The 27503-nt window shown below is 54.6% G+C and overlaps 3 protein-coding genes across 10 annotated transcripts; 1 reads left to right on the top strand and 2 right to left on the bottom strand.

Moving 5' to 3' along the window:
• Positions 1-1599: 1599 nt before the first annotated feature.
• On the top strand, positions 1600-9802 carry ARHGAP9 (Rho GTPase activating protein 9). 4 transcript variants are annotated; one of them, XM_019038172.3, is made up of 18 exons: positions 1606-2341; positions 2647-2980; positions 3314-3531; positions 4380-4601; positions 4791-4904; positions 5097-5189; positions 5409-5470; positions 5607-5697; positions 5895-5990; positions 6130-6228; positions 6445-6577; positions 6662-6769; positions 7087-7185; positions 7357-7434; positions 7584-7637; positions 7884-8018; positions 8352-8457; positions 9378-9802. In XM_019038172.3, exons 2-18 carry the CDS (start codon positions 2665-2667, stop codon positions 9547-9549), a joined length of 2196 nt encoding a protein of 731 aa, XP_018893717.3. In that variant the 5' UTR covers positions 1606-2341; positions 2647-2664; the 3' UTR covers positions 9550-9802. The 4 variants fall into 4 exon arrangements, with proteins under 4 accessions (XP_063549944.1, XP_018893717.3, XP_063549943.1 ...); XM_063693873.1 differs by having other exon boundaries at positions 1606-2980; XM_063693874.1 differs by lacking the exon at positions 8352-8457 and having other exon boundaries at positions 1600-2980.
• Positions 9803-9892: 90 nt separating this feature from the next.
• GLI1 (GLI family zinc finger 1) lies at positions 9893-22191 on the bottom strand. 5 transcript variants are annotated; one of them, XM_019038169.3, is made up of 12 exons: positions 21844-21897; positions 18274-18400; positions 17974-18066; positions 17192-17387; positions 16805-16949; positions 16364-16453; positions 16135-16272; positions 15671-15820; positions 14569-14733; positions 13842-14072; positions 12362-12629; positions 9893-11747 (listed from the first exon to the last, which is right to left on the bottom strand). In XM_019038169.3, exons 2-12 carry the CDS (start codon positions 18371-18373, stop codon positions 10003-10005), a joined length of 3321 nt encoding a protein of 1106 aa, XP_018893714.2. In that variant the 5' UTR covers positions 18374-18400; positions 21844-21897; the 3' UTR covers positions 9893-10002. The 5 variants fall into 5 exon arrangements, with proteins under 5 accessions (XP_018893714.2, XP_055215246.1, XP_055215247.1 ...); XM_055359271.2 differs by lacking the exon at positions 18274-18400 and having other exon boundaries at positions 21844-22191; XM_055359272.2 differs by lacking the exon at positions 13842-14072.
• Positions 22192-23023: 832 nt separating this feature from the next.
• On the bottom strand, positions 23024-26824 carry INHBE (inhibin subunit beta E). The gene is made up of 2 exons (XM_004053435.5): positions 26219-26824; positions 23024-25959 (listed from the first exon to the last, which is right to left on the bottom strand). Exons 1-2 carry the CDS (start codon positions 26514-26516, stop codon positions 25205-25207), a joined length of 1053 nt encoding a protein of 350 aa, XP_004053483.1. The 5' UTR covers positions 26517-26824; the 3' UTR covers positions 23024-25204.
• Positions 26825-27503: the final 679 nt, after the last annotated feature.

Raw genomic sequence — 27503 nt, forward strand, 5'->3', positions numbered from 1 at the left:
GTTTGTGATAAGTTCAGTTTGGTTCATACTGAGTTTGTCGTACCTGTGAAATACTCAAGTGGATTTTCTGGTGGACAGTGGATTAGATGGGAGCCCCAGAGAAAGATCTGGACTTGAGATACAGTCCTTAGCAGCATATGGAAATCATTTGAGCTGGGGAGAGAATAAGACCACCCAGGGAGGGTGTGCAGAAAGCACAGGGCACAGGATCTCAGATAGGCTTCTGTGGTTTAACGAACAGGCAGAGGAAGGTCATTTCTCATGCCACAGACAAGGAACTGCCAGAAAGGTAAGAGGGATACCAGCAGAGTGTTTGTAGGAGAGAAAGGTCAATTGTGTTGCCTGCTACTGAGATGTCAAGCAACATAAGGACTGCATAAGGACTGCAGCATGCTCAGGCAAGGTCGGGGGTGACTCTATCGAGGAGTGACTTTGAAAAGGTGGCGGAGTGATGGGACAGGAAATGGAGATCCCCTATACAGTGTAGGCAACTCAAGAAGTTTGACTGTAAAAAGAAAGAGAGAGGCTGGGCGCAGTGGCTTACGCCTGTAATCCCAGCACTTTGGGAGGCTGAGGTGGGCAGATCACGAGGTCAGGAGTTCGAGACCAGCCTGGCCAACATAGTGAAACCCTGTCTGTACTAAAAATACAAAAAAAAATAGCGGGCATGGTGGCAGGCGCCTCTAATCCCACCTACTTAGGAGGCTGAGGCAGGAGAATCACTTAAACCTGGAAAGCGGAGGTTGCAGTGAGCAGAGATTGTGCCACTGCACTCCAGCCCAGGCAACAGTGCGAGACTCTGTCTCAAAAAAAAAAGAGAAGAAAGAGAGAGAGACATATATATGGTGGTACCTGGAAAGCCCAGTAAGGGGAGGTTTGTCTAAAGACGGGAGAGACTTGGATATGTTTAAAAGTGAATGCGAAGAAGCTAACAAAAACAAGCTAAAGTATAGGAGAGAGAGTTTCAGAGAAGGCAAAAAAACGGTGGATTCAAGCACTGAACACCAAATGAATAAATAAGTCAATAAATGGGTGAAATTAGTCACTATTTTGGAAGTGGGAAGGAAGAGTTGAGGGGTAGGATTCTCCATGTGTTGAAGTGAAGTAAACTAGGAAGATCACTGAGGCACAAGCCCAGTACTAGCCACCCAGCCCTCAGGGGAAGAGAGCCGGCTCTCTGATATCACCAGTGGGGAGGGGCATTCGCTCCTTAACCCACCTCTCCAAACCCAAACAGAAAGCCTCACATTGTGCAGTGGAGAAGCTGAGAGAAGAGGAAATGAGGAGTGGCCAGGTAAGGCAGAAGCAGAAGTGTGGGTTTTAAAGTGCCGGTAATCCAGGGAAGGTCACTTCCCACCTTCCACCAAGGAGAAGCTGGCATCAGTCCCCTATCTACCTGTCATAGCATCTTGCATTACTTGTCCATTGTTCCTGATTCAATTGTAATTATTAAGTTTATTGTGTCATTAGTTAAGGTCTGTCTCTCCTTAAGCTCCAAAAGGGCTCATTCCCTTCTCTCATCTCCAGTGCCTGACACTGCTCCTTGCACGCAGGAGGCACTCAATCAATCCTTGATAAAAGCATAAATGAGGCCGGGCGCAGTGGCTCACACCTGTAATCCCAGCACTTTGGGAGGCTGAGGCGGGTGAATCACCTGAGGTCAGGAGTTCTAGACCAGCCTGGCCAACATGGTGAAACCCTGTCTCTACTAAAAATAAAAAAACTAGCCAGGTGTGGTGACAGGCACCTGTAATCCCAACTACTCGGGGGTCTGAGACAGGAGAATCACTTGAACCCGGGGGGCGGAAGTTGCAGTGACCCGAGATCGCACCATCACACTCCAGCCTGGGGGACAAGAACGAGACTTCGTCTCAAAAAAAAAAAGCATGAATGAACCCACACACTAAAGTAGCTCCTGCCTCAAGAGGCTTGTGTGTACAGGACAGTATCAAGGCTTCTCAGCTCCCAAAATCGTGTCCTGGATTGGGAGGGTGGCGATATTTCAATTCTGAATCCCTCTGTGTTTCTCCCACTTTGTCTTTCTCTCTGATTTGGTCTTGGTATTTATTTGGCTTTCTGTTTCTCTGTCACCATGTCTCTCTGAGTCTGCACAGGAAGCACGCAGCTATGGTCTGAGGTGATTGGTAACGGAAACATTGATGCTTGCATAAATTTAATAAAGAATAACACACATTTTTGTCTTTGTCATTAACCTTGTGTCTCCCTGTTTCTGTCTTGAACCTGATTCTTTCTTCTTATCTCCTTCCTGTGTCCACCTCAAGACTCCCACCACTACCCAGGACCAACTCCTGCTCCTGAATCTTCTGATGGGCCCCACAAGGTACTTGGAGGAAAACTACTGGCCTAGGTCATCTCCTCTAATTTCCTGCCTTGCTGGCCATGCAGCCCTGCTGACCACATCCTCTCTCATGTTACTTACATACTTCCTCACCAGACACCACCAGGAGTTCTCAGCCCCCAAAACCTGTCACCGATCCTCACCAGGCTGTTTGCTCTACCCTCTCCCCCAACTCAAGGGCTCCCGTCCTCACCTCCCCGCAACACTGCTCCTAGAACCATGTCTGTCTACCTGGAGACAGCCAGGCCTATTCCCTTCTGGGTCTCCAGTGTCCCTTTTTCTCACAGGTGACAGTGCTGGCTACAATGCTATCTAGCCGGTGGTGGCCAAGTTCCTGGGGGATCCTAGGGCTGGGCCCCCGAAGCCCTCCTCGGGGATCCCAGCTCTGTGCACTCTATGCCTTTACTTATACTGGGGCAGATGGCCAGCAGGTGTCTCTGGCTGAAGGGGACAGGTTCCTACTGCTTCGAAAGACCAACTCCGACTGGTGGTTGGCAAGACGCCTAGAAGCTCCCTCCACCTCTCGACCCATCTTCGTCCCAGCAGCCTATATGATAGAGGAATCCATCCCTTCCCAGAGTCCAACTACCGTCATCCCCGGCCAATTGCTCTGGACTCCTGGTGAGTAAGCGCTAAGCCCTCTCCCTTCACCTTCCTACCTCCCATCACCTTCCTACCTCCCTGGCTTCTGGGAATTTTGGGGAGGTCCCCCTCCCTCAAGCTTCTGCTAACCATCTTCTCTTGTTTTTCTTTGATCAGCCTACCTCTTGCCCCCGCCATGGCATCCTCATCCCACTGCCTGTCCTCCTCGTCCTAAGGTTTCTAGGTCTCATGCCATTTTCCACATCCTCCCTCTGCCCTTCTTGTCTTCCCTGTGAGTTCCCAAGATGGGGGACCCAGTTACAACAACACCTCTGATCACCTGCCACCCACCCTCCCCTTTTCTGTTTCCAGGGCCGAAGTTGTTTCATGGTTCCCTGGAGGAGTTGTCTCAGGCCCTCCCAAGCAGGGCTCAGGCTAGCTCGGAGCAGCCTCCTCCACTTCCCCCCAAAATGTGTAGGAGCGTCAGCACTGACAATCTGAGCCCCAGCCTTCCGAAGCCTTTCCAGGAAGGACCAAGCGGAAGATCCCTCTCCCAGGAAGACTTGCCGTCAGAAGCCAGTGCCAGCACAGTGAGTCACAGCTCTTCTGAGCTGGGCCCTGTTCTAGGCACAGGACAGACAGCACCCCTGTCTTCAGGGGACTCCCCTGGGGATGACAAACACAAAAACAAATAAATAAGATAACCCTTGTACTACTGATAAGTCTACAAAGGCAAGTTAATGTGGTGGAGAGTGGCTGGGGTGGTGCGGGGAGACATCTGTGAGGTCACGGCATTCAGTTGACTCTGAGCAAGGAGGAGAAAGAGGCAAACTGGGTAGAAGGTGAGAAGGGACAGTAGGTACCAAAGGCCCCGAGGGGACAGGGCACAGGGCGCAGTGGAGGCACTGAAAGGCCAGCCCTGTGCTCTTCCTTCCTCCAGACTCCTAGCCCAGGGCAGGGTTTTTCTGTGTTCTGCTTGCCTGATAGGCCACAGCAGGTCTCCTCTAGAGATGTGACTTGCCCAGCCCTTCCCTCTCTTTCTTAACCGTGGGTGGAAAGGGGCTCCTCCTCCCTTCTGTAGACCCTTCTCTGTCTTCTTTTACCTTGCAGGATATGAGGGTGGGGCAACCCCTTCAACATTCCCCCCACCCCACAAAAAGCCTGTTCCCCTTTCCTGTGGCCCTGAGGTGGGGGTGGGGTGGGGGAGGCGGGAAGTTGGCAACAGGAAGTGAGGAGAAGAGCAAAGAAAACTGTGAGAGAGAGAATTTTTAAAAAGCAGCTGGGGCCTGGGGTTTCTCCCCCAGTACCTGGGTCACCTCAGCCCAGAGCTGGCGGTGAGAAGACAATGGGGGAGGGAGCAGGAGGTGGGAAGGCCAAGAGAAGCATGGGAAGGGCAACAGGCAGAATGACCACCTCCTTCTTCCCCTTTTTCTGGCAGGCAGGCCCCCAGCCCCTCATGTCAGAGCCCCCTGTGTACTGTAACCTGGTGGACCTTCGCCGCTGTCCTCGGTCCCCACCCCCAGGCCCTGCATGCCCCCTGCTGCAGAGGCTGGATGCCTGGGAGCAGCACCTGGACCCCAACTCTGGACGCTGCTTCTACATAAATTCACTGACTGGCTGCAAGTCCTGGAAGCCCCCACGCCGCAGTCGCAGCGAGACGGTGAGACCTTACCTCCTGCTTCTCCACTGTCCCCTCAAGCTCTTCCTTCCCCTGCTGAACCTCAAGGTAGTGTGTTTTCTCTCTGGGGCTCTCAGAAGATCAGAAGAATCAGCCAAGTATAAGAAGGGTGTGGAGAGTGGGTAGAGGTGGCATCTGGATGTAGCTTTATTTCCTCCTCCCCTAACCCAGAACCCTGGCTCCATGGAGGGGACACAGACCCTGAAGAGGAACAATGATGTCCTGCAACCTCAGGCAAAGGGCTTCAGATCTGACACAGGGACCCCAGAACCGCTTGACCCACAGGTGAGATCCCTCCCATCTCCCAGTCACATGCAGAAAAAGCCAGCTTGTTATGACTTTCTGTTTTGTGTAAGACATTCTCCATTCCCCACCACACCCCCCACCTCTCACCCGTATCCCACCCCTCTTCCTCCTTCAGCCAGGGATCCCTGAGTCGAGCGTTTCCCCACCTGTTTCTCCAATCCTCTCCCCTAGGGTTCACTCAGCCTCAGCCAACGCACCTCGCAGCTTGACCCTCCAGCCTTGCAGGCCCCTCGACCTCTGCCGCAGCTCCTGGACGACCCCCATGTGAATCTCCCATTTCTTTGTGAAGGCCAAGATCCTCCCTGCCCCCCCTCCCCCCTTTTCCTGCTCCACATAAACATCTTCCTCTTTCTGAATATCCTCTTACCCAGCCCTCCCCCAGCAACTTTAAGGGACTTCACTCCTGGGAGACCCCCTAGGGAAAGCCCTGGCCACTACGGAGGGCGAGGGTGACTTACAGATCCCATTCCCTCCACTTCCCAGGAGGTGGAAAAGTCGGGTCTGCTCAACATGACCAAGATTGCCCAAGGGGGGCGCAAGCTCAGGTGAGAACCCGGAATACAGCTAGGGCCTGGGCTGTCAACTCCATAGGGTAGAGCAGGGTGTTGGAAGAGCACCCTCCTCGTGTCATTCTAGAATGACCTGTTCGCTACCACTACCTCCCCCTCTCTGTCCCCGCAGGAAGAACTGGGGCCCGTCTTGGGTGGTGTTGACGGGTAACAGCCTGGTGTTCTACCGAGAGCCACCGCCGACAGCGCCCTCCTCAGGCTGGGTGAGTGTGAGCGAGAGGCGCAGGAGGGGTGCGGGCGCTGCCTACCGCCTCACGCCAATGTGGGGGCGGCAGCGGGGAGGGCGGTGCAGAGGAAGGTGAAGAAGTGAGGAAGCCCCCCACCTCCTCACAGCCCACCGGGGAGAGGGAAGCAGTGAAGGAAACAACACCGTGGCCTCAGTTTCCTCCCTCATTGTCAGGGACCAGCGGGTAGCCGGCCCGAAAGTAGCGTGGACCTGCGCGGGGCGGCCCTGGCGCACGGCCGCCACCTGTCCAGCCGCCGCAACGTCCTGCACGTGAGCGCCCTCCCGCGCGTCCCCAAGGCCCCACCCGACCCGAGGGCGCCCCCAATCTCCCGCGCAGGCCTCCCGCTAGGTCTCCCTGCTTTTTATACTCCTCCCCGTTGACCTGAGCGTTTCCTTGCCTGGCCCTCAGATCCGCACGGTCCCTGGCCACGAGTTCCTGCTGCAGTCGGACCACGAGACAGAGCTGCGAGCCTGGCACCGCGCGCTGCGGACTGTCATCGAGCGGCTGGTTAGATGGGTGGAGGCCCGGAGGGAGGCTCGGGCCGGCCGGGACCAAGGGAGTGGGGTAGGAACGATAGGAGTCAGGAGCAGTGGGGGCAGGGTGGGCTCAGTGGAGAGCCCTGGCCTGGGCCGGGACGTGGGACCCTGGCAGTGGGTCAGAGTCCAGCTAGGGATGCAGATTTCTCTCCTCTCTCACCTTCGACACGGCCCACCCCGGGTCTAGGATCGGGAGAACCCCCTGGAGCTGCGTCTGTCGGGCTCTGGACCCGCGGAGCTGAGCGCCGGGGAGGACGAAGAAGAGGAGTCGGAGCCGGTGTCCAAGCCGCTGCTGCGCCTCAGCAGCCGCCGGAGCTCCAGTGAGGCGCGGGCTGGGGAGGGAGGGTCCGGGAGCGCAGCGAGGCTCCCGGGCGCTCACGCCCCGCTCTACCTGCCTCCTGCAGTTCGGGGGCCCGAAAGCACCGAGCAGAACCGCGTGCGCAACAAACTAAAGCGGCTCATCGCGAAGAGACCGCCCTTACAAAGCCTGCAGGAGCGGGGTCTGCTCCGAGGTGAGGGGGCTGGGCCAGGTTCATGGATAAGAAAACTCCAGCGAGGCTCAGAGTAGAGCTTCCCAGAACTAGACCACAACCTTCTGTGACTGCTGCTTTCCCACTACCCCAGATTGTTTAGGGGAGAAGCTGGGGTGACCTGTACCCCTTTGCCAGATTGTTTGAGGCAGGGAAAGGGGGATGGAGTGTATTTCCTTGCCCAGGCCTGGCACAGGCAGCCAGGAGGACCAGCCTCACTTAAGGATAAAGACCTATGCTGAGAAGAGCTCCGGTGAGTGACGCTGGCACTGGCTTCCCGCCTCACTCTGCTTCCCCAGACCAGGTGTTCGGCTGCCAGTTGGAATCACTCTGCCAGCGGGAAGGAGATACGGTGCCCAGCTTTGTGCGGCTCTGCATTGCTGCTGTGGATAAAAGAGGTCATTTTCTCAGAGACCCCAGAATCCTCTTCCAACAGGCTAAGGCCTAGAATTTTCTGCCTCCCCCATTCTACCTAGTCTTCCTACTGCCCTTTTTCTCTCCACCCTTATATCCCTCACCACACACACTTTCAAGCAGCAGTCCTTATCTACTCCTTCCTCATCTCCCAGGTCTAGATGTGGATGGCATTTATCGGGTGAGCGGGAACTTGGCAGTGGTCCAGAAGCTTCGCTTTCTGGTGGACAGAGGTGAGAAGGCTTGTGGGCCAGTGGTTGTACTAAGAATGTCTTGCCTGAGAACCATGGGCGGTCCTACATGAGGAAGCTGGCAGAATAGAGAGGCTGTCAGGCTGGAAGTGTATGTCTTAGCTCCTGATCTCTCCTCATTCATGTTGCAGAGCGTGCGGTCACCTCCGATGGGAGGTATGTGTTCCCAGAACAGCCAGGACAAGGTACTTACATGGAAGACGCTTCAGATCCCTAAAACTTCCACATATCCTCTTTGCTTCCCGTGGAAACCCCCATGTACCATTCCTGGGAGGGTTGTCCTCATCCCCACCTTAGCTACCTTGCCCCACTGCAGACCCTCTAGGCATTCCTATAGTCTGCTTTGACTGGATTTCTCCAGAACTTCTAATCTCTCAGTCTCTAAATCTTTCTGGCCCTTCATGAGCCCCTATACCTCCTTCTCCCTCCAGAAGGTCGGTTAGATTTGGACAGTACTGAGTGGGATGACATTCATGTGGTCACCGGAGCCCTGAAGCTTTTTCTCCGGGAGCTGCCCCAGCCTCTGGTGCCACCACTGCTGCTGCCCCATTTCCGTGCTGCCCTTGGTAAGGGTTGGAGCTTTGGAAAGAACCCTTGATGTGGGGGACACGGGTGGTAAATAATAGAATAGAGGTTCCCTTATACTCTTCTTTCCCATTCTGACCTTAGAGATGGAAAATAACGTTCAACTCAGGTGCCTACTCCAGTTGCTTTTTTGTGAATGTTTAGAGGGCTGAATTGAAAAGAATTATGAGGCTATAGTTGGGCTATGTGAAAAAGAAAGCTGTGCTAGATTAATGATGTCTTCCATGCCTGTGGGAAAGAGCAGTGCATTTACCCATCCTGTCCTAGCACCTTCCCTAACCTTACTACCATGCCTTTCCCATCACTCTCTCTAGCACTCTCCGAATCAGAGCAGTGCCTCTCTCAGATACAAGAATTAATAGGCTCAATGCCAAAGCCCAACCATGACACTCTACGGTACCTCCTGGAGCATTTATGCAGGTCAGGAAGACACAACCTCTTTGTTCATGCTGGGGAAGGTGGAGTGGGGAATGCCACAGGGACTCTGTGCAGGTGGAGTGAAGGTAGGGAAGCACCTAAGTTTAATGGGCAGGTGAGGAAGCAGGCAACCTCTGTGCAGGAGCATATTACCAGAGTCAAAACCTTTATTTTTTTATTTTATTTATTTTTGAGACAGAGTCTCACTCTGTCACCCAGACTGGAGTGCAGTGGCGCAATTTCAGCTCACTGCAACCTCTGCCTCCCGGGTTCAAGCAATTCTCCTGCCTCAGCCTCCCGAGTAACTGGGATTACAGGTGCCCGCCACGACGCCTGGCTAATTTTTGTATTTTTAGTAGAGACGGGGTTTCACCATGTTGGCCAGGCTGGTCTCGAACTCCTGACCTCAGGTGATTTACCCACCTCAGCCTCCCAAAGTGCTGGGATTACAGGTGTAAGCCACCGTGCCCGTCAAAGACTTTAGGTCAAAACCTAAAGGTCAGCATCAAGTGGGGAAATGGAACCAAGATGCTGTGAAAGGAATAAGGGAAATCTTACTTCTCCCTTCCCTCTGCCTCTTTGTCTCCCATTGGGACATTGCTGATGGCTTCTTTGGTTGAACTGGGCCTGGGCAGTGACTTCTGAGAGAGGATGGCCACTTGAATTAAAGACTCCCAAACTGTGAGCAGACAGAACTCTTGGGGCAGCCCCTGAAGCCGGAAGAGGCAGTTGTATCTTCAGGTTGTATCCTGAAGGTTTCTCCACTGGTCCATCTCCATTCCCCTTGTATCTCCTTGGTTTTTTTGTCACCATGTGGAGGAATCCCAGAGTGAACTCTTCCCTGCTCAGAACTTTGAAGGGTTAGATTGCTATGAAGTGGCAAGCTGCTGCCATATATCCCCTTCCTTGGCCTTTGCTTACAGGGTGATAGCACACTCAGATAAGAATCGCATGACACCCCACAACCTGGGAATTGTGTTTGGACCAACCCTGTTTCGGCCAGAGCAGGAGACATCTGACCCAGCAGCCCATGCTCTCTACCCAGGGCAGCTGGTCCAGCTGATGCTCACCAACTTCACCAGCCTCTTCCCCTGATGCAGGGAAGGAAGAAGAGAAAACATATTTCCGGTCATCTCTGGTGGTGAGAGGCTGGTGTTGTTTTGAGGACATCCCTTTAAATCTCCCAAATGACTGTCTCTATCTTCATGAGTGTGACTTGAGGTGTTGGGATGGGTGAGGGAGCTTCTCTAAAGAGGAAAGTGAGTGGATTAACCCCTGCTTCTCTTCTTGTTCCCTGTTATCATTCCTCCCCAACATAATAATACATAAAGTGGCATGTTATTTTTTCTGAAGCAGTTCCTTTATTATCAGGAAACAGTGTCATTATCAAATTTCTCCTCAAAATGTATACAGACTATACATAGCCCCCAGCCCATACCTCCCATCCCTGGGGCATCTTGTGCAGGGGACTGCAGCTCCCCCAATTTTTCTGGAAGGATAGAAACCCCTTAGGAAATGTGATCTGTGATGGATGAGATTCCCTACTCTTTAGGCACTAGAGTTGAGGAATTGTGTTTCCCCAGGTAGGGATCTCAGTAAGACACTCATGTTGCCCACAGCCATGTTGGGGGGCCCAGAGGGAGGTGGGGTATGTCCAGAGCTGCCCCCCTGATCATGGGAAGGAGGAGGACTCAGCCCCTGGGCCTCATCCAGAATAGCCACAAAGTCCAGCTGAGTGTTGTCAAGATCAAGAGAGTCCAGGGGGTTACATACCTGTCCTTCGGGAGGAGGGTACAAGGCAGGACCCCCTCCTAGCCTGCCCACCTCAGGATGACCACAGCTGGGGTTTGTGCCTCCCACTTTGAGAGGCCCATAGCAAGTGGGCAATGGGGGCAGAAGTCGAGGTGGTGCTGCTGCCCTATGTGAAGCCCTATTTGCCCCCACTACAAAATTTTCATGGCATGGTGAAGGGGTAGGATAGGAGCCTGACTTGTGATTGGGCAAGTTGGGTCCAAAGGCAGGTCCATATGTGGTCACTGGAGCTTTAGCACGGCTTGGGCTAACCTGGGAACCCTCCAGAAACTTGGGACTCTGGTAGGAAGGTTCCTGGGCTGGGGCATCTTCCCTGCCCCCACCCTCCCACAGTAGCTCCTGTTGAGATTGAACATAATTACATACAAGCTGAGCCTTGAGCTGCCCTGTGGAATGGGTGGGGGAATCAAAGTCCAGGCAAGGCCTGGGTTCTGAAGGAAGATAATCAGGGGGTGGCTGGGTATAGGGGCCTGACTGGAGATATTGGGGAGGAGGGGGCTGGGGGTAATGGGAAAAGAGAGGCTGTGGATGTGGGGGCCCCTCACTGGGGTGGGCATTGAGGCAGGGTGCCAGTCCTGTGGAGTCAGACCCCACTGGGCACCCCTGTTCTGGCTTGACTTGCACTTGTCCATAATGTTCAAGTCGAGGACACTGGCTGTAGGTTCCACCTAGAGCCTTGGGGCCTGGGTACAGCCCAGAGTGGGAAGGGAACTCACCCCATGTTTCTTGGGTGGGGTCAGGATATGAGGCCTGCTGGGGACAGGGGTTGGGGCCATAGTTGGTGGGTGGACCAGGCCCAAGAGGCAGAGAGCCTGGACCCCTCGCTCCATAAGGCTCAGCTGCTGCCCCTTCAGGTCCCCCATATCCCAGAGTATCAGTAGGTGGGAAGTCCATATAGGGGTTCAGACCACTGCCCACCATGGAGGTCCCAACTTCTGGCTCTTCCTGTAGCCCTCTAGCATCCATGGCAGCATTCTCAGTGATGCTGGGGGGCTGTGGTGAGTAGACAGAGGTTGGGAGGTAAGGATCAAAGTTCTGTCCTCCCCCTGCCACAGTGGGTGGGGTATGAACACAGCCCAGGCTCTTGAACCTCTGGACTCTAGCTGGAGCAGGACGGTCAGCAGCCCGGGCTGGGTCACTGGCCCTCCGGGTGACCCCTGCATTGGGGTTGTATCCTGGATACTCGGCTCGGCTTCTCCAAGGAGGCATGGGAAGACCCCCTATCCGATCCAGGCTGGATGCTGCAGTGGGTGAAGTACCACCCCCTCTGGCTGAAGCATATCTTGCCCGAAGCAGGTAGTGCTGGGCAGGCATAAGGCCAGGCAGGGAGGATGCTCCATTCTCTGGTGGGGAGCCAGGGGGGAAAGGAGAGGCCAGGGAGGAGCGGCGGCTGACAGTATAGGCAGAGCTGATGCTGCTGGAGCTGCTGCTGCGGCGGTCAAGAGAGACTGGGGGGCCCACGCGGCGGGACACAGTGGTACCTGCAAGTGATGGGGAGAAAAGGTAGGATGGTCAAGGAGCTTCCTAAATTTCACCCTGCCTCCTCCATGCAACAGCCTTGTCCTGGATTCCCAGGGGTAAGCTCGTTATCCCTAACCAGTCTGTTCTGTCTTCTACTTCTCCCATGCCTATTCTGTTTCTGGGTTACCAAGGATTCAGGGTCGCTATGAACAGTTGTGCAGGTTGTGTGCTGCACAATCCTAGGGAACAGCATTCGCATCATAGCCTTTGCATACTTGTTTGTTTGTTTGTTTTTGTTTTGTTTGAAACAGAGTTTCGCTCTTGTTGCTCAAGTTGGAGTGCAATGGCGCAATCTCAGCTCACTGCAACCTCTGCCTCCCAGGTTCAAGCAATTCTCCTGCTTCAGCTTCCTGAGTAGCTGGGATTACAGGTGCCCACCACCATGCCTGGCTAGCCTTTGCATGTTTGTACATCACAACTATTTTCTGATAAATGGAAAGTGTCTTGAGGAAGGACATCATTTTCTAATTATACAAAAGTGCTGTGTGACAGCCCTCAAGGGTGACTTCCTCCTCTCAACCTCAGGGCAGGTCCAGATCTCACCCCAGCCACACCTCCCACACCCAGGTCTCACCGGTGTGGGACAAGCTGGGCAGTTTGAGACCCCGGGTCCCTACTGGCCGGAGTTGATGTAGCTGGTCCAGCCTGAGGTTCTCAAGGCGGCGAAGAGTGGACAGACCAGTGCCAGCAATGCAAGGTCCCTCGTCCAAGCTGGAGAGGTCTTCAGTGCTGCCCCCCACATTGCCAGTCATTTCCACGCCACTGTCTGTATTGGCTGCACTCCCTGCCGGGGAGTGGTCACTGCTGCAGGATGACTGGGCCCCAGGGCTTGGCTGTGGCTTCTGTGGAGAAGATGAGGTCTGAGGGCAACACCCTTCCCCACAGCTCCTTCAACTTGATGAGTGGCTGAAGCCTGTGTCCCAGTGACTGCTGGGGTTCCAAGGAAGCTTGTAAGTGTAGAAAGGGCTAAGCAGGTAAGAGATGGGGGAGCAAACTGAATGTGAGACGTTTGATGAGAAGAACCTAGGCTGGAGCACAGACTGGCTGGACTCAAATTCTTGCTCTTAGTTCTATGACCTTGGGCTATTTCTCTATGCCTGAGTTTCTTCAACTGAAAATGGGAACAGTGAGTCCCTTTCTCATGAAGTTGCTGTGAGGAGTACATGAAATTATACATGTAAAAGGCTTGGAACATATACTAAGTGCTATTTAAGAAAGAGTTGCCGGGTGCGGTGGCTCACGCCTCTAATCCCAGCACTTTGGGAGGCCGAGGTGGGCGGATCACGAGGTCAGGAGATCAAGACCACCCTGGTTAACACAGTGAAACCCCATGTCTACTAAAAATACAAAAAAATTAGCCCGGCGTGGTGGCGGGCGCCTGTAGTCCCAGCTACTCAGGAGGCTGAGGCAGAATGGTGTGAACCTGGGAGGCGGAGGTTGCAGTGAGCCGAGATCGTGCCACTGCACTCCAGCCTGGGCAACAGAGCGAGACTCCGTCTGAAAAAAGAAGAAAGAGTTTGGGTTGGATGCATTGGCTCTTCCCAGCACTGTGGGAAGCTGAGGTGGGAGGATCACTCAAGGCCAGGAGTTTGAGACCAGCCTGGTCAACACAGCAAGACTCGATCTCTAAAAAGAAGAAAAATTAGCCAGGCATGATGGTGTGTGCCTGTAGTGATCACTTGAGCCCAGGAGTTTGAGGCTGCAGTGAGCTATGATTATGCCAGTACACTCCAGCCTGGGCGACAGAGCAAGACCCTGTCAGAAAGAAGCAGAGAAAGAGAGAGAGAGAGAAAGAAAGAAAGGAAGAAAGGAAAGAAGGAAAGAAGGAAGGAAGGAGAGAGAGAGAGAGAGAGAGAGTGAGAGAGTGAGACAGAAAGATTCTAAAACCTCTAGATTTGGGGAAGCCCAAAGAGCAACACTAAGACAAGAGACAGGCAGACTGGTCACAGAAGAGTGACTTCTATAGGAGGGAATGGATGGGTTGGGAAGTAACTAGAAAGATGTCCACAGGGTGGGCTGGGGTATGGAGGTGAGGGTTGCCTGGGCTCTCTCACCATGGCACCCTCTGGCACAGTCAGTCTGCTTTCCTCCCTGATGGGACCTCCTTCCCGCTCCCTCTTGGGCTCCACTGTAGAAATGGATGGTGCCCGAGGCAGGGGGCCATCCCCACGGTGCCGTTTGGTCACATGGGCGTCAGGACCATGCACTGTCTTGACATGTTTTCGCAGCGAGCTAGGATCTGTATAGCGTTTGGTGCAGCCAGGGAGCTTACACACATACGGCTTCTGTTGAGTGGAGAGTGGAGACAGAAGGCAAACGGATCAAAGCGGAAGAATGCAGAAGAAATGGGAAAAAGTGGTGACAACACAGGGGGCAGGGGAGGAGCACACAGCACCAAAGGAAGTAAGGAGGATGGAGGCCTCGGGTGGGAGTCAAAGATGCAGAGATTAAATGGAGGGTTAGGAAAACTGACAGCCTGGGAAAGATGAGGGGGTGAACCCAGGGCTGTGAGGTCCCATAAATCCAGGGGTTGGAGGGATCAGGGGTCTCCTCTAGATGGAATCTTTTAGGTTAGCCCTTTGGCTGGTTAGAGGTTAGAGGTAGGAGGAGGAATGGTTAAGTGGAAATTCTGGGTTTCAGAAAAGCCTTTTCTGGGCGAATTATGTGGGGAGGGGGACTCACCTCTGTGGAGTGGGTGCTGGGCTAAGGGATTTCTTATGGGGGAATCTCCCTGGTAGGTGGCTTCTCAAGAGGGGAGGGTCGCTTAGTTGGGGCATTCACCTCATTGGAATGGGTCCGATTCTGGTGCTTGGCTCGGTCACTGGCATTGCTGAAGGCTTTACTGCAGCCCTCGTGCTCACACATGTATGGCTTCTCACCCGTGTGTGACCGCAGGTGTGTCTTCAGGTTTTCGAGGCGTGAGTATGACTTCCGGCACCCTTCAAACTGGGGGACATGCAGGGGTCAAAGGATAGTTCTCAGACAGAGGACATGGAGATGGAAGGAACCCTCAATCTCCAAAAGGACACACATCAGAGAATATAACTCAAGATGAAAGGCACTGGGGCTTGGAGAGAATTCCCAAAACTAGGGGACAAGGGCAGGCAAGAACTTGGAGAAGGGAAGCAGTTGGAGGCACTCTCCCTTTGGGAATATAAAGGTGCTAGAGCATCTTCTGACCAAGCCAGGGCAGATTTCTCTGCGTGGAGATCTTAGGCTGTCCCAAGATGGGGTCGTCTTGGGGGAACGGGCTGTTGTCCTTGATGCAGGGTTTATCCATTAGGCAGAGTAGTAGGCACAGTACTGAAGGCCGACAATACTTTAAGAGGCCTACGAACATGTTTTAATGTCTTTTAAAAAAATTTTTTTTTGAGGCGGAGTTTTGCTCTGTCGCCCAGGCTGGAGTGCAGTGGCGCCATCTCAGCTCACTGCAACCTCCACCTCCTGGGTTCAAGTGATTCTTCTGCCTCATCCTCCCGAGTAGCAGGGACTACAGGCGCCCATCACCACGCCCAGCTAATTTTTATATTTTTAGTAGAGACAGGGTTTCACCATATTGGCCAAGCTGGTCTCGAACTCCTGACCTTGTGATCTGCCTGTCTCAGCCTCCCAAAGTGCTGGGATTACAGGTGTGAGCCACCGTGCCTGGCCTGTTTTAATGTCTTTTAAAATCAAGGGGAAAAAAATGAGCTTTTAGGTCCAAGAGTGTTTTAATATATATCATCATATTCATCTTTATGCCAACACAGTCACACAAACATTATTTTTAATATTTGTTTATGGAAGAAAGGACTTATAAAAGCAAAAGTCTGCCTTGGGCCCTACCTTGAAGGAGAGCCCCGATTTAGGAAGAGACCCTGGACTTGGGACATTGGTGCCTCACCGTGCACTTGTGTGGCTTCTCGCCAGTGTGTCTGCGCATGTGAACCACCAGCATGTACTGGGCTTTGAAGGGCCTCAGCTCCCTGGAGCAGCCCCCCCAGTGGCACACGAACTCCTTCCGCTCCCCGTGGATGTGCTCGCTGTTGATGTGCTGAGGGAGAAGATACAAAGGCTTTCCAAGGCTCTCCCATGACCCTGAGGTCCAGAACAGACCTTCCCTCCACCCCCTGTTCCTCTTCCACGACTCCACCTCAAGGAGGAAGAGGCAGGAGCAATATCATATCTCACATCTCAGGTCTTCCAGCTCCCTAAGGCAAAGCTACAACTTCTGAGCTTCTGCCTACCCAACTGAGCATTCAACCTCAGTCTCCTCTGACCTCCTGCCCTCAGCCGGATTCCACCATGTCCCACTCAGAATCTCCTAAAGGTTCTGGCTAGCCATTCCTGTTACCCCCTGGGGCTCACGTGCACCAGCTGCTCTTGGGAGTCAAATTCCTGGCTGCAGCCATCCCAACGGCAGTCAGTTTCATACACAGATTCAGGCTCACGCTTCTCCTCTCTCTCAAGGTCCTCCCGCCCATCCAGCATCCCCAACAGGGGATCCTAGGGCAAGAGAGGCAATCTCAGGGTCACTTGGGTGACAGCTTTAGTTTTGCTCAGGTCCCGGAGGTAAAGCTCCTGCCCATCCCCTTACCTGTATGCCTGTGGAGTTGGGGCTGGACATATCACCTTCCAAGGGTTCCTCCAGGCACTTGCCAACCAGCATGTCCAGCTCAGACTTCAGCTTCCCCAGGGGAAGAGGTGACGGTGATAAGGGTGGAAGTAAGCAGAAGGAAGAGGAAACCAAGCCAGGTCTTCCTGCCCTAAGTGCCCCCACCCAAGCAGCTGGAACCTCCTGGGTTTGGAAGGGACTTCCTCCTCAGACTACACTGGTGAATGGGATGGGCAAAAGGTGGGATCCCATTTGGAAGCGTCTGACTCAACTGCAAGGAGTGAACCCCAGCACCCACACCTCTTTACTTTTCTAGTACTGAAAACTTATATCCCTTGTCTTTCCTTCACCTTTCCCCTACAAAATCCACCACCCACCCACCCTGAGCTGAGGGAAATCAGGTAGCAATATGGGGACTCTCACCTGGCAAGTTGGGAAGGGTCCCCGGGACTGAGGATGTGGGATCATCCCACCCCGGGCAGAGTCATGGGGACCACAAGGCTGGACCCCAAAGGAAGGCGAGGGCCCTTTTTGGTGATTCATCTGGGCTGGGAATCCCAGAGATGGGCTGAGGAGGAGAGGAGGCAGTTACTTAAGACAATTAGGAAGTCTCAGGAAGGATTGGGCTATTTGGAGGATTTCTGGAACACTTGGGATTTGTAGTGGTTGAGGCAGTCCCAGGGAAGTACTGAGGAGAGTTGTCTTTGAAATGACAAGGATTCAAATAGGGTTAGGTAGTTTGAGGGCTTGAGACTTTTAATGGACTTGGGTAGGGGCTTTAGGGGACTCTTGGCCCAGGGCTGACTGCACCTCATGGTGCCAATGGAGAGATGACCGTAGGAGCCTCCTGGAGATGTGCATCGCGAGTTGATGAAAGCTACGAGGGAGCTGGGTGAGGTGCGGATAACCGTCTGCAGGTCCAGGCTGGCATCCGACAGAGGTGAGATGGACAGTGCCCGCTTCTTGGTCAACTTGACTGCACTCCGGGGAGAAGAAAAGAGTGGGCCTGGGGCAGGAGACAGCGGAGACGGATATGGTAAAGGGGCATGTCTCTCCATGCACCTAACCTATGGGTCCTGACTTGGCAAAACCAATGATACTGGATTCTGCTTTGCCCTATTGATGCTATCTGTGACTTTTTTTTTTTTTTTTTTTTTTTTGAGAGACACAGTCATGCTCTGTAACCCAGGCTGGAGTGCGTGGCACCATCTTGCCTCACTGCAACCTCTGCGTTCCCAGGTTCAAGTGATTCTCCTGCCTCAGCCTCCCCTGTAATCGGGACTGCAGGTGCATGCCACCATGCCCGGCTAATTTTTGTATTGTTAGTAGAGACAGGGTTTCACCATGTTGGCCTGGCTGGTCTTGAATTCCTGACCTCAAGCGATCTTCCTGCCATGGCTTCCCCACAAAGTGCTGGGATTACAGGTGTGAGCCACCGCGCCCGGCCCCATCTGTGACTTCTTGATGGTGCTCTGACGCCTCACATCTCTAAGCATCTCCTCCTCCAAGTGAGATCCCCTGCCCTCCCACTTTCTCTTTCAGAACAAGTCAGAGAGGGGCAGAAAGGGAAGAGGTGTTGCCTGAGCCCTCACCCTCGGTGCAGCTGTTGGTCTCTCTGGCTGGCCCATAACTGTGGGGGCCGGACATGAGGTTAGCTTGGTGGCAGAAGGGTGGGCCAGACAGTCCTAGAAAAAAGAGACAGCTGGAATGGGAATGGAGGATACATAAACCTCACCTTAAAACCCCAGACATGACCTGATCCCAGATTCCAGGTCCATATGACATGGGGCCTCAAATCCTCCTGTAGATAGGAAACTGGCATGGAGTGGGGGTGGGCCCAAGTGGGAGATCTGCCAAATCCTCAAGGCCCAGGGATTGGTATATACACTGACCTTCTGTCCCCACATTGGGGGCCCCCTGACTGGGGAGGGGCCGGAGACAGCAGGGCTCGCCATAGCTACTGACTGGTGGTGGGGTCATCGAGTTGAACATGGCGTCTCAGAGGAGGGTGTGGGGACACTGCAGAAAGGGAAGGTAGTTATAAAGGTGGAGGAAGTAGAGACTGTCAGACAGCAGTCTCAGGCACAGAATCCTGGGCAGAACATCCCTGGTGTCCCCTGCCCCTCTAAGACATCTGCCACGGAATTCGAGTTGAAAAGAGCATCACTGGGCCGGGCACAGTGGCTCACGCATGTAATCCCAACACTTTGAGAGGCTGAGGCGGGAGGATCACCTGAGGTCAGTTGAAGACCAGCCTGGCCAACATGGTGAAATCCCCATCTCTACAAAAAAACAAAAATTAGCCAGTCATGATGGCGGGTGCCTGTAATCCCAGCTACTCGGAAGGCTGAGGCAGAAGAATCTCTTGAACCTGGGAGGCGGAGGTTTCAGTGAGCCGAGATGGTGCCACTGCACTCCAGCCTGGGTGACAGAGCGAGACTCCGTCTCAAAACAAAAAAAGCATCACTCGCTGAGTGAGGGAAGGGGTAAGGGGAAATGATGTCCCAGAGAGGCAGAGGCAGTCTTGTAGTCTGTGTACTCTGGGGATCTTCTTGGGAACTGGGTGGGAGCTTTGCCTGTGTGGTCTGTGTGTAGAGGGCATGTTTTGGACTAATTGTGCCTATATTAACTTCAAGTGATTTTAGTAGCATGGACCCTCTAATTCTTCTTGCTCTAACCCTGGGCCGGCTTTGGGGGTGGGATGGGAGAACTCGTGTGATGGATCTGACTTCAAGCACTGGGCGGCTCTGCTAGAGCCCGTTCCCCCTTCCTTCTCGTGCCCCTCCCCAGGGACAGCCCGTGTACAATCTCTGCAGTGTCCAGCAGAGGGAGCCCTAGCCACAGTCCCGACACAGAGCCAGTTGGGGCCAGGAGGGAGCACAAGCCATCTGCCCTCTTAGACAGAAAACAGTGTGGAGGAGGAGGTAAGGTTCCTGAGGGGAGTCTTCTGGGTCTGTTGGGCACAAAGGTGAAAGCTGGTGTTATTCTGGGGTAGTTTAAATCGGGCCCACCTAATCTTTTTGGTCTCTGTTTTGGGGGAACAGGAAAGGAAGTACGAGCGGAGACTCTGAGAGAATGAAAAAAACAATGTGATCGTTATAAAAGCGTAGCGAGGAAGAAGGTGCTGCTGTCCGTTTTTCTTTTCAAATTCCTGTTTTTACTCCATCCCGGGTTTTCCGGTCTCCCGGGAATGAGGGTGGGGTGGGGCGGGATGGGGTGGAGAACCACCGGGAGCGGGCCGGGCCGGCCGGCGCGGTGGGTGATCCCGGGATGCTGGGATTTAGGGTGAGGGCGGGGTGAGATGGGGAGCGGAACCCGGACCCCGCGACCCAGCCCGGCCCGGCAGCCTGGGCTGTACCCTTCCTAACTTCTCCTTTTCCAACCGAGATGCGGATCCCGCATCCAAGACCTCCCAACTCGACCTTGGAACTAATGTTGGGGGGCGGGGGGCACAGCTGGCTGGCAGCTGGATGGGGGGACAATTCTCCCGCCTCCTTCCCTCTATGACTCACCCAGGGGAAGGAGGGAAGTTTGCAAATGATCCCCCAAACACTAGAGACTCCCCCAAACTTGCCTACTCAGTCATCTTTCTGCCCCACTGCCCAGCTGCCGAAGAGCCTCCAAGGAAATGGGGCTACACCCCTCCTCGCCCACGCGTTCCACAGCCCACCCACATCTCCCCTTCAGGCTAGTAAAAGGAAAATGTCGCCAACTTTTTTAGCTTCGGTAAAGTTTTTCTGGGGTGTGAGAGTTAGGGATGGGACAGGGAGCTCTAGGGTACCCCTGCCGGAGCCCTAAACCATCTTCGGTGTCTCCCTGTTTTCCAGCGTCCCCCTCGCACCCCCGCTCCCCAACTCCCAAGAGTCGGCTCCGCCCCCCTACTCCCGGTCCCGCCTTCCCCGCCCCCGTGCCTCCTCGGCCCACCCAAGTCGCCGCCGCAGGCACTGGCTGCAGACGGCTCCGCTCCCCCCGCCCGCCCCGGGAGCCCAGTAGAGCGAGCCATAGGGGTGGGGGCTGAGGGGCGGGCCACATTCTTCCCTCCTCCTCTCAGCACATTCGGAAAGCAGGCAGTGGCGCCCCGGGAGGAACTACTGGAGAGTGGGGGTCCCCGTTGGTGGGGTTAGAAAGGGAGAAGAATCCAGAAAGTATAGGGGAGAGAAAGGAGAGAAAGTGACTGGGTCAATGAAATTAGGTGTGTATGGGGAGGAGGAGGGGCCCGGACACCTTAGGTTGCTGGTTATAGCAGCCGGCTTCCCAAGGGTTAACCCCTCCAGACCCCCGGGAACCCCCTGGTGACGTCAAGGGCGGGGATGCCAGGGAGATAATGGTGGAGGGGGAGAGGTCTCTGGACCCCGCCCCCTAGGGAAAACCACACTTATTCCGACCCTTACATATCCCCCGGGAAACCGCCCGCCTTCTCCCTCTACTGGAACGTAAAGACCTATTCTAGAAGACCCCAGCTCTCCAGACCCCTAAAACCCTCAGTCCCCAGGCTCTACGGGGTCCCCTTTCCCTAATCCTGTCCCGAAAGCTAGCTGCCCAGTGCTGATTGTTTCGGGGTCACGGGACCTGAAAGAGGATTCAGAGCGGGGAGCAAGGGCAGGCAGGGTGGTCTGAGCCAGAGGAGGGGCCTCGATCCCCAGCTCCTGTTTGGGCGGGGGGCCAACGGGGATACACAGGCTGGCAGTGGCCAGTGGTCCCGCCCAGCCCCGGTAGGGGTCTCCCTGCGGCTGGCTCCCGCTGCCCCGGTGGTCCTGAGGTCAGAGGGTCAAGACAAGGTCTCCCCGGCTCCTCCTGAGCGCCTTGCCCACAGCCCTTGGGACTCAGGAGTCCAAATTGCATGGGGTCATTCTAGGGCCTTCACTAGACCTTGGACAGCCCCCCCCGCCCCAGCCCCCTTCCAAGTCCAGAAGACACTCCTTTCCCCTAAAGCACAAGCATCCACTGGCACATCTGTCACAAGACAGGTCAAGGGTTCAAGCCTGGCTGGCCCCTAGTGGCTCTGTTGCCTCCCACACACCCGTCCCCACCCCACCTGGAGCTCCCTCCTTTGCAGTCCCCACCTTTCAGAAACACTGACGTCTTCCTACCCCACGCGCAGACACACACCTGGAGTTACCTCTCTACAACGCAGACCGCCAGCTAGCCATCCCTCCAGCCTCTTCAACTTAACCGCATGAAAGTGAGATATTTCTAATATATGGGAGAGGCGGAGACAAAGACCCACGGTTCCCTGAGACAGAGATACACAGACTGACAGAAGAAAAAAGGGAAGAAAAAGAAGATACAGAGAAAGATACAAGTGAAAAATTTGGAGTTTCTAATGTCTCACCCCAGGCTCTCCCACCCCTATTTTGCCTCTATGTCCCGGGTCTGGGATGAGTCCCTAAGAAGCTGAGCATCCCCTCAGGCCCCCTCCCCCACTGCTCCCAGGTGGTCCCCCGCCTGCCCCCCCTTCTCACCTCTGTCTGGGCGCTGGGCTCGGGATGCGCGGTCCAGGGCTGGAGTCTGGGCTGGGGGGTGTGCGGTGGGGAGGGGGGGCGGAGAGGGCCACGGCAGCGCAGCCTCGATCCCACCCCCACCCCCCCAACCTGGCCCCCAGCCCTCCCGCCGGCCCAGCCCGCCGGGCCGCAAGCCCGGACCACCCGCGAGAAGCGCAAACTTTTTTTTTCCCTTTTGCAAAAACTTTTTCTCGCTCCAGCCGCTGGCGCGCCGCCGCTCTTCCCGCTCGCCCCTCACCTCCCTTCTATTTCCCTCCCTCTTGCCGTTCTGGAGGATGAGGCGGGGTAGCTGGAAGCAAGAGAAGGGGTGCCGGGCTTATTGCACCCCCAGGACCCCCAGGATCCTCCCCCTCCCTTGAGGGACCCTATACTGCCTACGCCCCCCCCCCCCCCCGGCTGAACACGCTGCTGTTGGTGAGTACTAAATCCCGGCTTGGATTTCTGGATCGGCTGGCCCCAAAGAGGCCCAGACAACCAGATTGAGGAAAATATTGCGGTGCAGGGGGAGAAGTTCAACCGAGAACGATAATAGTGGAGGTAGGGTAGTCGCCTTTGGTTGGTGCTAACTGAGCATTCTGCCATCCTGTGGTTTATCTGCAGGCCTCATCCTTTGGATGGAACTTGCAGCGGCTGGGACAGAGTTGAGGTTTGGGGCAAATCAAGTTGGGTTGGGGGCTCTGGAAGAAGGTGAGGAGTCTATGCAGCATAAAAGCAAGGAGCAGCGGCTGAGGCTCTGGGTGCAGGGTGTGGTTCACGAGGTCACCAAGGAGCCCTGGGACTGAAGCCCCTTTCCCGAGAACTCCGGCTCTACGTCTCGAAGTTCTGGAGACTGCCGCCCCTCCGCACCACGTCACTGCAGGCTCTAGCTGCTCTTCCAGGCTTTCTGCTCCCTCTGCTGGCCGTTCTCACACATGACACCCGCTCCGAGTCGAAGCAGAAGAGCTGGGGAACTGAAGGAGGAGCCCAGCTGAAGGAGGAGCCCCTCACTAAAGCCCACTTAAAAGCCCAGGAGGTGGATATGTGAGCTCTGAGAAACGGAGAGGCAGAGGTTGCTATGCCCAGCGGTACTGCCTGACAGGGAAGTGCCCTGCCTCTTTAGATTTGCGTTGCCATCGTGACCGGATATAAGGGAGGGGCAGCATTTCAGTCTCTGATTTTTATGAGAAAGAGGAGGAAGCATGACAAGGAAAAAGGGCACCCTCTCCCCTTTTTTTCAACCCCACAGGCAGACCTCCCACATCCTAGCTCTGCTTCCAAGAACCACCCCCTTGGGTGTGGAAGGTCAGTGGGTTAACTGTTCAGTCTGAGGGTCAAGGGGGAAAAGAAAAGGTGAAGGTAGGGGGAGATCTGGGACTTTGACCCAGACTAGTTATCCCCAGAGGGTCAGAGACCCAGCTCAGTCAGACCAGACTAATGGTCACTGAAAAAAAGGCACCCCACACATGCTCCTGTCCCAGCCTCGAGCCCCTTCTTCCAGAGGAGCTATTTATGTATTTATGTATTTATTTATTTTTATCTGGGACGGGGTCTCACTATTTGCCCAGGCTGGAGTGCAGAGGCTATTCACAAGTGTGATCATAGCCTCGAACTCCTGGGTTTAAGCGGTCTTCCGGCCTTAGCCTCCTAAGTAGCTGGGACCACCGGTGCCCAGCAAGAAGAGCTCTCTTAGAACACCTTACTTTCTTCTCCCCACCCAGTTCTATAGACCAGTGAGTCTCAAACTTTTTGGTTTCCTCTATACTCTTAAAAGTCATTAGGCTAGGCATAGTGGCTCAGACCTGTAATCCCAGCACTTTGGGAGGCCAAGGCAGGCGGATCACCTCAAGTCAGGAGTCCGAGACCAGCCTGGCCAACATGGTGAAACCCCGTCTCTACTAAAAATACAAAAAATAGCTGGGCATGGTGGCGCAGGCCTGTAGTCCCAGCTACTCAGGAGGCTGAGGTAGGAGAATCGCTTGAACCTGGGAGGTGGAGGTTGCAGTGAGCCGAGATTGTGCCACTGCACTCCAGCCTGGGCGACAGAGCGAGACTCCGTCTCAAAAAAAAAAAAAAAAATCATTGAGCTTTTGTTCATACGATTTACATCTATCAATTCACTACATTAGAAATTAAAACTGAAAAAGACTGTAACACAAGACCATACAAGCACACATTCCATTAACAATGATGTCAGAAAGGTGATGTAATCACATGTCACATGGCCTCTGGAAAACTCCACTGTACAATTTTAAGATAATGAGAATTCAAAAGGCAAATAACATGTTAGTATTATTATGAAAATAGCCTTGACTTTGTGGACACCCCTGAAAAGGGACCTCCCAGAAGCCTACAGAGTACACTTGAAGAACTGTTGCTCTGGACCATCACCCGAACCCTTCTTTATGACTCACATTTGTTGATTTTCTTTCTCCTTTTTATTAAGAAAGTATAAGCCAGGCGCGGCGGCTCAAGCCTATAATCTCATCACTTCAGGAGGCCAAGTCGGGTGGATCAAGAGGTCAAGAGATCGAGACCATCCTGGCCAATATGTTGAAACCTCATTTCTACTAAGAATACAAAAATTAGTGGGCGCCTGTAATCCCAGCTACTTGGGAGGCTGAGGCAGAAGAATCACTTGAACCCAGGAGACGGAGGTTGCAGTGAGCCAAAATCGTGTCACTGCACTCCAGCCTGGTGACAGAGCGAGACTCCGTCTCAAAAAAATAAAAAGAAAAAGAAGAAAGAAAGTATAAATGCTTGTCTCCCAGTGGGTCCTGTCCCCTGGGAAAAACCAGGGAACTTCTTAGGCTTAGTGCCTCATTTTCCTGACTCCTGTTTCTGGGGGTCCCCTAAGCATCCTCCCTCAGCACCTTGCCCATCTCCCTCTTGACCCTCCCTTAAGGTACCTCAACAGCCCTTACCCTGGGCCAGCCTGCTTACCCTGCTTCAAGCCTGCTGGACCATCTATCTGCTTCCTCCTCCCCTCACTTGAGGACTTTCTCATCTTGGGAGAGGCTAAGTAATTTTTCTCTGCCTTCCCTCCCTCCCTCCCTAGTCCCTGACATCTTCTCACAGGACTTAGGGCAGGAAATCATGCTTTCTGGGTAGACCCCTTTAGAAGAAACGCTTTACCCATCTCCCAACACATCAGCCAACCTGGAACAAGCCAGAGTCTCAGACAAGAAAGTGCCCATTTGGGTCCCATAGGGGTCAAGTGAGTCATATTGCCAGGTGGTTGTTGGGTTGGGGTGTGGATCAGGAATCTGATGCCTCCAGTCACAGATGCCCTGTGCCTGGGAAACTTCATCTTGGTCTCTTCACTCCAAAGCCCCAGGTCCTCTTGCTAGCTGCAGCCACAGGCCTCCACCACCATATCTGGCACATCCGTCTTGACCACATTGCCATTATGATCCAAGTAGAGGAGAGAGAGGGGCCTTCGGGCAGTAGGGACACAACAGGAGGTACTGGCAGGCCAAGGATTGTTGGCTTTGAGGAGGCTGAAGACGGCAGAATGGAAAGAGGCAGCAATGCCTGGGCTGCCAGCCAGGTGGGGAGGGCACTGCCCACTGCAGTAATTCAGCTGGTACCCCTCGGGCTGCAGTATCCAGTCCCGCCATCCCAGTTCCTGGAAGTCTACGTAATGGTCTCGCCTGCAACATAAGGGGGTCGCAGGCTCACAGGTGGGGGTCCTCCTCCTGGCCCGGCCTGCTCCAGGCTCATTGGCTTGGATCTTAAGCTCTAGGAAGGGCTGCTGGTGTCCTGCTGTGTCCAGGAGCTGCCTTGGTTGTCCAGTAACTGTGCTGTTGCCTTCTAGGGGTCTGCAGTCTAGTTGCAGTTTCAGGACACCAGACTTCTCAGCCCTCAAGCCACTAGAGGGCAGAGTTAAGGCATGCCAGCCCAGGTTGGTGATGTGGTGCTCAGCCAGGAGGGTGCGGGACCCTTGTCGCCTCCTCCTTGGTCCCCATCGGAAGATCCTCAAGCAAAGAGTGCCAGGAAGGGTGGGGAGCACGTGCAGCCACAGGCGGGCATGGTACAGGTGGTGGGACCGAGGAGTGGACAGGTGAAAAGTGAGCAGGGAGCTGTGGACTGAAGTGGAGTCTGCCCGAAAGACAGAAAAGGGAAAGAAAATGTGAGCAGAGATGAAGCTCTCCTCTGAGACTCCCCAAGCCCTGCCCACTGCTCTCCCTCGAACCTACCTCTAGAAAAGTAGAGACTGCTTTGTGTCCTCTGCAACCAGTCCCTGACCCAGCTCCTCCTTCTCCTGCCACACCCCACTCCCTCTGCTGCTCCTGCCAGGCTCCCCTTCTGCCTCCCTTTCCCTGTCTGCTCTTTGCCTGTTGCTCTCTCCCTCACCCACCTGTGACAGTAGCAAAGCTGATGACCTCCTCCCCATTCCCTGGAGCCACACTCCCTGGCTGTAGTCTCCGGAGGGCTCTGGTCAGCGCTGCCTGGGGTGGAGGATGAGTTATTCTGGGACGACTGGTCAGGTGCAACCCATCCAGGATTTGCTGCTTGGCTAGCTCCAGCACCAGAGCTCGTTCTGCTTGGGGTGCCAGTTTGGAGCCCCCACAGGAGGGACACACAGACCCTGTCCCCTGTGCTCGCACCAGTGCCCACAGCAGCACCAGCCAGAGCTGGACATCAGGGAGCTGCATGCTCCTGGTGAATGGCCCTGGTTCAGGAGCCTCGGATGGCAGTTGCTCCGTCTGTTGAGTCTGATTGCTGGGGGCCAATGAGGGCACAGTGACAGCAGACACCACTGCCACACCTACCCTTGGCCAAGGGTACAGCCACCTGTCTTCTATTGTCTGGGACTCAGGAAGGCTGAAAGTAGATCATCTGATGGATAGCTGTGCTTGACCCTCACAGCTCATGTCTGGCTACTGACCTGGGGCCTCTTTAGAGCCAGCTGCCTGGGGCTTCCAAACCTAGTGGTCAGCCAGCCTACCTACCCTCTGAGTCCCAGGATTGGCCAGCTGTGCTGCCCATCAGGCCCCTGCAGGGGGTGGAGGTCCTCCTCCCCACCAGCTCAGGTTTCACCATCTGGCCATGGTGACTGGGCCTGAAGTTAGGGGTATGGGGGTGGGGGGGTGCAATGTGGACACGCATGATGCAAGAAAGAGGATGATTTCACATGCTCAGTCCCCAAGGTCTGGGACTTGGGGGAGGGAACGCCTTATGAGCCAGGTAGGGAAGGGCAATTTTCCCTCATACCTCTAGTCTTTCTAGCTTCACCACTGCTGCAGCAGTTTCCATGAGGCAGCAGTGAGTTCCAGTGGGTATTTCTCTGGGGCCCTTAGGCCAGAAGGAAAATTCTGGTCTCTTTATTTCTAGCATTGGGGCTAGGACAGGGATGAGGGTTTGGGCGGGTAGGATAATGGAGCCCTCTTGCTCAGGCCCAGGTGGCAGTGCCACGAGGCACAGAAGTCACCCCCTGACCCTGCCTGTGCTGGCCGCCCAGAGTCCAGTTGGCCTGGAGCATGATGTGGAGCATGATGTGGAGGAGGGCCAGAGCCGGGGGGGGGTTGGGGCGGGGAACGTGTTCCTGTGATGTCTGGGGAAGCCCAGAGAGGTGGTGGTGGTGGTGATGCAATCTTACACAGGGCAGAGTCCATCAGGACTGGCAGGGGGCATGACACTTG

Source organism: Gorilla gorilla, chromosome 10 (assembly GCF_029281585.2).
Source record: "Gorilla gorilla gorilla isolate KB3781 chromosome 10, NHGRI_mGorGor1-v2.1_pri, whole genome shotgun sequence".
Classification (NCBI taxonomy): domain Eukaryota; kingdom Metazoa; phylum Chordata; class Mammalia; order Primates; family Hominidae; genus Gorilla; species Gorilla gorilla.